This window comes from Ochlerotatus camptorhynchus, unplaced genomic scaffold, assembly GCF_037179485.1.
Source record: "Ochlerotatus camptorhynchus isolate MF236.1 unplaced genomic scaffold, CSIRO-AGI_Acam_v1.1 ptg000546l, whole genome shotgun sequence".
NCBI lineage: Eukaryota > Metazoa > Arthropoda > Insecta > Diptera > Culicidae > Ochlerotatus > Ochlerotatus camptorhynchus.
The window spans coordinates 235,922-247,950 of NW_027041029.1; the positions used below are offsets into that span (position 1 = coordinate 235,922).

Consider the following 12,029-nt stretch of genomic DNA (forward strand, 5'->3'; position numbering starts at 1 on the left):
TTAAAGTGCTTTCATAGCTGCTGATAGTTTATGCAATTTATTCGTATCCCTAGCTCTTACTTATCAGTTCGTATTTCGGCTACGTTGCAGCAAAAATTACGCTTATGTTTCTTCCGTTACAGCTTCCTCCCACCACGCAATATATGTGCCTATGAGCATCCGCTTTCGCTTCCGCTGGTTACTGGCTTTGCACTGATAACCGGAGCACAGTCGTTAACCGCTTAGAACCCGCTTAGTGCTTAGAGTTGGCGCAGAATATTAACCCAGAGCTTCCGTTGTTGTTTACTGTTGATCCTTGCTTATAGTGTTGACTTTTTTGAGCATTTAAGTATCCTTTTTTATTTATTACTTTTATTTTACTACCATTTGCTAGTCTGTTTGTGTTTATTGTTAAATTTTATTTATTTATTATGGTGATTTTAGCTAGTTGTTGTTTTCTTTATTTTAATGTAGCGATTATGGTTGTTAAATTTGTTGAATACTAGTCGATTGCAGATTTGAAATTTTCAACTCTGTAAATTGTATTATTAAAATGTCATATATAGAATATGTATAATCCATAAAATTTCAAACTTGCAATTGATGTGCTAATTTAATCTACCTACACACTTAGTAATTATCAGCGACTTCGGTAATTTTAACCGAACTTTCAACAGCTGAACTGTTCGGTAAAATTCAAGCATTTAAATTCACTAGTTTTATGGTTTCAAAACAATTTCACCGCAATGGAAAGACTCGATTGTTTAAACAAGGCTGACAGTGTTTTGAAATTTTTTATTAAGTGTAACAGCTTTTGAAATTAGGGTCAAAGTTTGAGTAAGAGGTGTCCAGCTCTACGCCATCAGCAGTTTTAGATTAAAAATGGAATATTTTTTTAGAACGAACGCAAATTAGCATGTTTCTAAGTCCTGAAAATCAATAATGAATTAATCGTTAGTTAACAAATATTCAATCCGTACCTAGACCTAAAAATTTAATCTAAATCTGTACACCTCATACAAAATGCATAATTATTGTATGGGGTGCATGGATTTCAGTTCCACGCGGTATAAATCGACTTTCATGACTGTAATATTTAATTTGGTTGTTTTTGTTTATTGATTTATTTGATAAGGCTCAAACGAATTAATTTTACAGAGCCGAGAATTCTTTTTTTTATCTAGTTCGTTTATTTGGAAGGCTCAATCGCGTTAGCTTTACGGAGCCGATAATTCATTGTTCACTGTGTGTAACAAAATTCCCTTAATTCTATGTCTAGTAGGAGTTGGGCCGATTACTCGCGGCTTACTCGAGGTTAGAAGGGTACATTTTCGAAGGATAGGATCAGGGGAGGAGCTTGGGGTAGGGTAACGTTGTCTCATCAGAGCGTTGTCGCCAGTATGAACGGTAGTGCTGTTCTAGCTTCGTCTGGAGTTCGACCGGTTATGGTGGGTGACCAGTGGGCGACGATGAGACTCATCGAGACGGGGAGCCGAGAATTCTTGGTCACTATACAATACATCTTAAAACTATAGTCAAAAGGTACAACACAATAAACACTTTATCATCCGCTATCCAAAAAGCCTCCTCAATCAGAACTGGAGTTGCTTCCAGTGGTTTCATTGTATGGCAGTTACGCGAACGAGGGTCAGAGCGCTTCTATTGCAGCAATGGACGCAAAACGTAGTCAGCACTCACACAATCATCACTAAACGGTTGCTTTCCAAAGTCGACGACGCATCGAATGAAACAACTGCTGATGAAGAACAATAAGGAGGACCACACAATGGTTGCTGCCGAGAAAACAGACGATCGTGTGGCACACATCGAGAGTGGCCTGCTTTTGTCAGCCGAGTGAACACTGAATTTGGTTGTTGTTCTTTATAAAAGGTCGTGCAGTCGTTTGTTATTCTTGCACAATCATTATTAATATTTTCAAATGACTAAAGTAAGGTTTTAATTTTGGCAACACAAGATTTTTAACTTTCTGGCAGTCTTCAAAAATTCTCACACCAAGAGCAGCTTGGATTAATTTTTTTTTTCGAATCATGATCGATCCCATGCATAGTTTTTCTATGCTTGCCAAACAATCCTGTTTTCTGTATTTGTTATGACTTTATTGTTTGTTAATGGAGCTGTACCAATTTAAGTTTCAACAACTGATTTATTCGACTGTAATTACCTAGCCGATTGAATTCTTTTTGAATTGGGCTAGACGGCTCGAGACATAAGCCCAGGTTTAGGTACAATTCAATAGAGGAAAACAGTCCCTGGGATTAAACGCCCTATGCAGTTTTTCACAAGTTTTCCTTTCTAAACTCGTGAATTTAACAAACATCAAGGACTAACTCGTTAGCCTAACCTGCCGCTTAATTCAATGTTGTACTTTCATTCATTACCCCGCCCCTACTGTTAGTGAAATGAAATTCTCGGGAAATGCCAATGCGTATTCTGTGCTTTTTAATCAATTCTAAATGAAAAATGCGCCAAGAATGTTCATATAGTCAAACAGTTTTCAATATAGTTTATGAAAGATGAATCCATGAAGTGAATCATGCATGCTGAGATTGGGAAAATGCATAGATTTTATCAAATCGTGACTGATTTACTAGATCAATTGAAAGCTTGTTTTTATAATCTTTGAGCAAAGCGATGCTCTTGAAGACTGCCTTATGGCTTCCAACAAATTATATAATTACAATATCCAAAAAATCTAAGAAATTACTAAATATTTAAGATTAAAAAGAGCAAATTAAATGCTTTGAGGCATCTTGCCAATATCGGGCCTTCATCATATTATAGCAAACTTGAAAATAAAAATAAAACATTATAATACCCTTAAATTTGCTGTGGTTTATGAATTAAGAACCAATGCAACATCACCAAACTTTTAGCGGATTTCTCAAACAAGAAGAAGAAATTTCACCGAAAAAATAAATCCATTTCCTGGAGTGTTCCAAGAACTCATTATGCTACATACCTTAAATAGCTTTAAGGAAATGATTCAATCTACATCATCAAACACACGACACAAATCCACATAATCGTATTTAAATAGTTTACCTTATCTAATAAGTAAGCTACTATAAAACGAAACTTTCACACCTTTTAACGTTTGCATTAAAAAAAGTAGTAATTTTCCAAAACTAGCTAGACAAAAAAATCTACATACAATAGAACCAAACGATTAATTTCGGTTGTAATTAGTGCTGATTGTTTTACTAGGAAAAAAAAATAGGTCAAGCTATTTCATGTAACTTTGTGACAGCTAGACCTTAGCCATAGTTTTTAACACCTCCTTTGCCTTTTCGATCAATCTTTCCACGTTGTTTGTCACAAAGTAATTGGAGGAGATCTTCGTGTTGGGATTTGAGCAGAAATTTTCAGTTTGACGCAGTACTCCAGGCCTTGTGGATATTAATTTTAACAGTTGAAATCTTGTTAACTTATTTTGTGTATCTCAATGCAAAATGAATCATGGCAAAGAACTGTTACTGTTAGATAATTGATATAACTATGTATAACAGCACATACAGACTTTCAAGATGTAACAGAGTTTTGCATGATTTCTGTGTGAGCTATGAACGTACATACGAATATAAATAAAAAAATACGTAGTAACACAAATGTCACCAAACAGCTTGTTGCTATTTTGAATTTGAAAATTCTAGCCAACAAGCTTCGAACAACCTAATCTTGAAACTCCACTCAAATTACCCTCCTCACGGGTTGACTCCAAAGTTAGAGGTAAGGGCACGATCCTAATCCAAAACCTGAACACTTAATACTTGCATACGAAGAAGTAGGGTGGTTTCTAGCGTCACTGTCAATGAAATCAAGATAGGCACTCGCATTGACAGTTATTTTGGCTCAAACCAGCTAGTTCGCTCCTCTCTTATAGTAGAGTCACTCTATAGACAATAGACGCTTATATTAAAAATCAGTTGAATGGATCATTTTAGATGGCTGAGTTTTGAACCCACCACAGCTTTCATTTGGCGCTACTGTATACGGACGAACCAATGTAAAATACTGTGGTAGCCACAGTACGGTGCTGTCAAAACCTCAGCATCTTCAATGATCCATTGGCAACCACTGCACAGTGGTCCAGGATGGTAATTTAGCAGGATAAAAGTCTAATCCGTTTGTTTATAGTTTTATACGTTAAAGTTTGTTTTGCTTCTTTTGGCCGTTTTTGAATTAGGGTGGTCCTCAAAATAATTTATAATCAAAAACTAACTTTCTTGTTTTTGAGAATAGCACTTCACTTTGTCGAAGAAACATTTATTTATCTCTTTACGTTCTCATTTTAGAATTGTTGGGTACACCCTTACTCAATTCAGAAAAAAATGCTCTGAAATGAGAACGTTATGGGAGAGAAAAATCTCTTGGACAAAGTTGCTAGGAATTACCTCAGCTATTCCGATCACCCTAATTAAAAAACCGGACAAAAGAAGGAGATTTTTATGCAAAAAAAATTCTTCGGTGGCACAAAACGTCTAAAACTTAAAACAAAACCACCAGACTATTGTCTTACAAAGTTCCAATCCTGAACCACTCTGCACTATACTATAGATACTATAGATTCCATAGATAAGCGGAGGAAAAGTATAATATAGCCAAACGAACTGTCAGTTAGTGTAGCCAAACGAGCATGACGTCATCATGGTGTTGTTTGAGGGAAATAAAGAAAATGGAGCGTCACATATCATACAAATTCACATTACAGATCATGTAAATTTATGAGTCATTTAATGAAATATTCTAAATATTGTATGCATCCATCCATCTTTGTAAGCAATATTTCTTGCAAGTTGCTAGTTTACGTAAAAAGGAAGTTTACATGCTTCAATTTTAGCATGCATGGATATTTACATCACCATTAAAATTCATAATTTTTTGGTGTGTAGATACATAATTAGTTCTATAACTCATTTTACACATGACGGGATACCATCTTTGACATAAAGTATGAAAAGTAAACAAAAATTGTGTGAATCGAGACCAAAACTATGTTACTGGACAAATAGTACGTTTATATTTTTTATTTGTACCTTTTATAATGTAATATTAACATAAACCACACACTCGTATATGTCAGCTTCAGAGCACCGGCATTTACATGATGTTTTAGTAGAAAGTAGAGCTAAGACAAATTTGGCACAGCAATTTTATAATAGTGTTCCCTGTGTATCGTCAATTAAACTATGTGTATGTAGTACATAAGGCACTGTCCATAACAACGTATATATTTTTTTTTTTTGTGATTTTAAACCCTCTCTCTCCCTTCCATATACACCCGCAGACAATATGTCTACCATTCTCCCTTCTATGCACTCTACATAGTTTATGGACAGACCTTAATAGTATTGATGTTTATAGTAGTTGCATGGCTTCGCAAACGCAACGCTTTTGACACGATGTAAAATTTTGTGAGAATTATTTCGGGTTGAGTAAACTGCTCATGTAACTAGGTCAGCTGTTATCATAAAAATGGTTGTAAGTAGAGAAAAATCGAACTTTTATCAGATCTTAGTGCCAACAATACATACATCTAGTGTTAATTGAGTTAGTTGTGTAGTTAAGGGAAAATCATGTACCATGTGTTGTCAAGTATGTATTGCCATTTGGTCGGTGTTAAGCAAGGTTGCAAACAGGGTTGCTTCTACTCACTTGCTATAAAAAAATATGTTTTGGAGTTATGCAATCATTAGATGTTATAATGATATGTTGTACTAGTAAGTAACAAGAAGAGTGTGTAAGGTATGTGTTTGACTCATAAAACCTGTCGATTTCGCTTCCAGAGCGTCACAATCAGCGAGTCGAAAAATCGCTGATTGTGACGCACTGAAAGCAATATTGTGTCATGTGTATATTTATGTGTCAAACATATACTGTATGACCTTTTCTTGTAACTTACAAGTACTAATTCATTATACTATTTAATGATTTCTTAATTCCGAAAAACTTTTTTTTATAGCAAGTGAGTGGAAGTAACCCTGGTTGCAAATACTCATTTCAGCTAAAATAATGTTTTACGGAATAATAAAACCAAAAGATGGTATGATGACATGTTTTACTTGTAACTAACAAGAAGAGGTTACACAGTATGCGTTGCTTTCTATGAGTCACAATTAGGGATTTGCTGATCGCTGATTGAGTGAGTGAGTGAGTGAGTTAGTGTGTGAAAAATCGCTGATTGTGACTTTCATGAAGTGAAATAAACAGGTTTAATATGTACAACACATTCTTTGCAACCTCTTCTTGTAGCTTACCTCTTCAAAATATGATCATAGCATCTAATTATTTCATAATTTAAAAAAAAATACATTGTTTTAGCTGAAATAAGTACTTGCAACCTTGTTAAGTCAGGCCGGACTAAGTGGCTTTTTTATTTCGAGAAAAACGAATTTAATGTTTGGTTAGAAACATTGTTTCTAATACTAACGGGACAACCCGTTTTTCTGTTATCCCTTGCAGTTTGTAACATTTACCAAATCTGACAAAAGTGAAATGTAGCTGAGAAAATACTTGATGCAATGCTATCCAAGGTTGGCATGCTCATTTTTTATAACTTACACCAATTTGTTTATAACTTTTCACTCAATTTATGAAACTAGGTTTTACTTTAAGCAGTTGATACACTCTATCATAGTTCATTGTAGACACTCAAAAATAGATGAATCACAACATTTGGAAATGACAACAACTTGAGCATTTTTTGCGAAAAATTATGGCCATCATTATTTCACTTTTTTCTGCTTAGTCCCCTTTGATCCAACGCAGATCATTTGAAATATTTAGTCCGACTGCATAAGGAAAAATCTAGTTAAAAAAAAACAAACATTTGCAGGTTTTAAATAAAATCCAGATCCAAGTTTATGTTCGAAATGGGGTTGATCATTTAAAAAATAAATATGAATAAATGTTTGGAAATGCACGCAGAACCTCACCCGAGCAGGAGAAAATAACTTAAGATCATCTAATTCTGTTCCTGATACCATAATTTTGTGTTGAGCAGACTGACATAAGAGGTAAAAACCAAAGAATAATATCAAAAAATTGCATGCAAAATACCTTGTAAATAACAAAAATTGATATTTCGATACCAAAAGATTACCTCCCAAGTAACAATTTCGGTTTTATAAGGGTTCTGTAGATCATGAATTAGACTTGTAGCATGCTTTAAAACCTCCATAAAACTTGCAATTTTACTTGGGCTGTGTGGTATTTTTTTGGTATTGCATGTTGGAAAATATTTTTTTAGGATTTTACCTCTTAATCCATACCAATTTAAGGTATGGAGATATTCGTTCCTGCTCGTTCCTCTCAGGTATTATTGCTATATTCGGCAATTTTTTACCAAAATCAAAAAAATCTCGGTAAAACTTAGGTTAAATAACCATAGATTTTTTTATTTCCACAATAGAATCTATTGTAAATGGGGAAATCTACAATAGAACAAGAGGGTTGTTATGCATCTCAACCATACGATAAATCACTTTTACCCGAACAAACTTGAGCCATTTACCGTTAATTGTAATGTTATTTTATTGTTGAAAATCCTTACAATATGGAACGTATTGTACATCTATTGTAATAACAATATGTTAAAATTTCTTGTACAATATACGTAAAATAAGATAGATTGTCGACAATAGATTTCGTTGTAACTGTATTTTATTTTAAGGCAATTGTATGGTTATTTTTTTCCAGGGAATTAATTGACAATTCAACATCATTTGTTTGTAAACATACGTGCACCAGATATTTATAAGCTGAATGTAAATTTGTTTATTATTCTCCTCTGACTAAACTAAAAGTATATTATATGTATATGTATATATGTATATATATGTATTTTCCTCGTATTTTCACAAACACGCCCTAATAAAATAGTGTATGGTTATTTTGCTTAACGATGTGTCTAGGGTATCATCCACACCATTTGTAGAATAGTTCTTTATTTTTTGTTATTGTTCAGGTATGATATTTTTTTATTAGGGGCGCTCTCACTCACGCATCAATAGAACCGGACGTGAAAATCTCTATACGGCGCACAGTGGCGGGCCTCCATACTAAAGTCAGACAAAACCTAAAATATTTCAGAATCTGATCACATAAATCACAAATTTAGTAAATTTTGGGTTGCTGATTCCATTTTTGACGACGAAAGTCATAAAAAATATGAACGAATCCCCCTAAAGTACGATCTTTTCTTTATGATTCCCATAAACCCATGGATTGGTTATTTGTAAGCTATATCTATTCATTATATTCTGTTTATTTAGGGTGCTAAATTAGTCAATCACTAGATCAGAACGCGTTGAACAATATGCATTTGAAAAATAATCGGTTTAGTGTACGCAGCAATAAGCCCGAGTCATTCATAGCTCATCATCATTTGTTTGTAACAAAGGTGCAAGCGATAGCTACAACCTGATTTTTTCGGTGTATGGTGGTGTAACACCGGTATAGCTGCACCGCAAAAGCGAAATCGACATAAAATCACACAAGATAAACTGCAGCAAAAACAATAAACGTCAGCTTTTCAGTGCAGCCTACTTAAATATTTCTAGTATTTTTATTGTTGGTAGAGTTATCACCCTGAAACTAATATAGGTTAGGAAGGGTCTAGTATAAGAGAGGAACGGATTATAAACTGCCTTGGCAACCTATGCTAGCTGGTTTCTAGCAACAATGCAATCAAGATTGAATGGTTCTGGCTTTGACAGCTCGTTTGTTTCAAAACCAACCAGTCCGCACCTCTCTTATACTAGACCCTCTCTAGTACAGGTCGGACTCGATTATCGATAGACTGGGTTATACAGAATACAGAATTAAAATATTTTTATTCGAATAACCGATGAAAACACGTATAATAGCAGCAAGAAAACGAAGCAAAAATTTGATTAGATTATCGAGAATGAAAAATTAATTTGACTGGCCGATAACCAAGTCCACACTGTATTGTAGTATTTGAGCAAAAGTCTAGATAGAGCTGGAATTAGGGTGTACCAGTCTTTGTGAACAATGACTTCTCTCGTTGATTTCTAGGAATTAAAGGCACGCCTACACAAACCAATATATCCATCGGGTAGGGGAAGTCTTCCTCTACTTGATGGTAATGTCGATTTGCCAGGGAGGGCAATGACTTTCGAGAAATCATCGAGAGAAGCCATTGTTTAAAAAAGCTGTTACGCCCTAATTCCAGCTTTCTCTAGAAGTATCGGATATTGATTGGTTATCATCGGGATATTTTATGGTATTTTTAGTTACAAATATAGAATGTAAATTAGTGCAGATATACCCTGTATCGAATTTATTGTTGGAAAAATTTGAAGATTTTTAAGTAAAAAAAGATCAACTCAAAAAAAACCACCTTCCTTTAAATACCAAATTTACTATATTAATCTTTTAATTTTGACGAACATCTGAACAGCTTTTTGAGTGGGTTGAGTTATTTTCTTTTTATTCCGTTCTGTGGTGCCTAAGTATTTGGCACCGAGAAGTGGACAAGTAGTGGACGAAATACGCGTTTCTGACGAAAGATAAGCAATTATAACGGAATTAAAAGGAAATAACTCAACCCACCCAAAAAGGTCTTCAAATTTAAATATTTCAACGTAAAACGTTTGTTTGTTTTCCCTTGTAGCATATTTTTCTACATTACTGGTCACACTAAAATACTACACCTTTAAAGAAATGTTATATATTATCAATTGAGCATCAAAAACATTAAAGTCACATTCAAAATATGTCCTAAATATAAATTTCAAACTAAATATTCTGGTAGGGCAAGACTAAAATGGATAAAAGTTGAAAATTGAATTTTTCCAAAACCAAAATAAATTCTTCTAAGCACCTAGAAACAATAAAGTGATGTGCAAGTTGTGATTTACATGATGACACCTGATTTGATATTTGCAAGTTTGATTAACAAATTTATTAACTAATGTATTTATATGTGTAAAGGACATCATTCACCACTTGACCTCCCTGTACCGCTAACATAATTTCTGCAAATTAGTGCAACAAAAATCAATTTTATTAAACATCATATTGATTTGAATTGTATTGCAATAATTTGCGTGTTATTAATATATTAAAATAATGAAAATAAATGAACAGTGAGCAGTGAAAAGAGGTCAACCGGTGAAAGGCGACCTTAATTAATTCACCATTAATTTTCTCCTTCATGGTTCTGATTCTAAAATTAGTATGTTACACGAAATGAACTACCGTAGACATTGAAAATATTACCCAGTCACTTTAGTGATGTCAGGACAAATAAGTAGAATTCAAAGAGTATTAGTGATAGTTTTGAATCAGCATTATCATCTTCAGTATATTCGTGATGCATTAATAGAAATTCCACCATGAACAAAATACAAATCTGCTTATAAATCCGTGTTAAACGTAAATCTCCAACCTACATAATAATTCCTGACAAACATTAAATGATTCTTCTCGAAAAATCCTCACATAATTCGGCATCCGTCTATGCACAACAAAAGCCACATGGTTTTCACAGTACTCAATCTTCTAAACCGTGGCGACTCACAAACACACTTGTGCTAGAGATACCGCTTAACGCTTCCCGCTTCTGCAATAGTTCATGCTTATTATATATTGATAGACTGTAGCCGTAGATTTGCATTGTAGATTACGCTTAATGCTTCCACAGTAATTAGCTTAACTAAATTAAAGATGATGTAGGTATACTGAGATTCTCGAGAGTCTCATAGTAACTTCCCTTCCACTAACATTCTACATTTTGTGTTTTCTTCCCAGGAAAATTCCGATGACAATAGAGACCTGTCCACCACTTCACTGTACCAGCACATGACGGACAAACCGTTCGACCTAACCGATTCAAGTAAATTTTCGTGAGTATGTTAGTGGTAAAGTTGACCCTTCCAGGAAACGACATTTTGAGACGGACAAACCACTCAAAATCGAGACAAAATTACCTTCTTCTGGAAGTGGTCGAATTTGTTGCTTTTTGTGTAGTTGTGCTTCAATCAAAGTTATTTGATGTTATATCAATATGCTTTCTTCTTGCAGATTCACTAGATCCGAATTTGATGACACAGATTCTAGATTTAGTTTTAGCAATTCAAGTTCGTCACCAGTTCAAGTAAGCGTTGCTTATTGCGTTCGTCAGTCAATCGACTAATGGATTGAATTTTTCAGGCTGGAAACGGAATCGACCGGGATTTGAATGATCACGAGTTTCCTGACAACCTGCGTCATACGGGCAGATCACTGTTGCAACACGACAGCTCACTCGGAGTACAGGTTATATCGTCATCCGGTGGGCACATCATCGCTGTGGCCAATCCTGCACTGGCACTCAGTCCAGCACTGAGCGAAGCCATCACCATCAAACGTGAGGCGATGTCACCGGATTTATAACGACGGCATGGGGCCACACAAAGGATCCTGCTACGATCAACAGGCACGATTGGTGTTTCTTCGGGACATTACTAGGGTTTTTTCTTTGGCTTAAACATTTGGTGAAGGATTGGGAACTAGTCTAGAAACTTTCTAAAAGTTCAAAATACATTACGTACTAAACATTTCTGGCAAAATTTTGTAAAATAATTATACATTTCGGCAATTGTGAATAATCACGCTAAAGTTTATCAACGCAGAGACTGTTTCTTTTTGATTTATTTTAATTTTTAGGTTCAATTTTTTTCAGTTTTGTTTTCGAAATATAGTGCAAAAACACTTTGAAACAGCCAATCGCTTATTTGAAGACTGTCTTATTTTTTTAGATCGTTGTTGTTTCGCCTTATTTCCTCATTCTCAATTGTATATATATAATGCACGAATTAACCATCGATACATGCATAACTGTGTATAATTTGTAGTTGTAATACAGTTAAATTAATTCGATACTTTAATGCAAAAATGCAATGTCATTCGTTCATACAATCTTCGTATAGACACTGTGGATTGAAATAAATTCTGAACAAACAACAGCACAGTAAGATTAATGTTCGGCTGCATCAAATACTTCGAAATAAATGAAAATGTACAAA

General features: G+C 34.5%; 1 protein-coding gene across 2 annotated transcripts in view; it reads left to right on the forward strand.

Moving 5' to 3' along the window:
• The window catches only part of nab (NGFI-A-binding protein homolog), a 66,884-nt gene extending 54,940 nt beyond the window's left edge, over nucleotides 1-11,944 (forward strand). The window contains exons 5-7 of one of the 2 annotated variants that reach the window (XM_065236319.1): nucleotides 10,774-10,868; nucleotides 11,047-11,119; nucleotides 11,176-11,944. In XM_065236319.1, the coding sequence (XP_065092391.1) occupies nucleotides 10,774-10,868; nucleotides 11,047-11,119; nucleotides 11,176-11,397 (390 nt within the window). In that variant the 3' untranslated portion in view covers nucleotides 11,398-11,944. The remainder of the gene's footprint in view (nucleotides 1-10,773; nucleotides 10,869-11,046; nucleotides 11,120-11,175) is intronic. The other variant, XM_065236320.1, reaches the window with a different exon arrangement.
• Nucleotides 11,945-12,029: the final 85 nt, after the last annotated feature.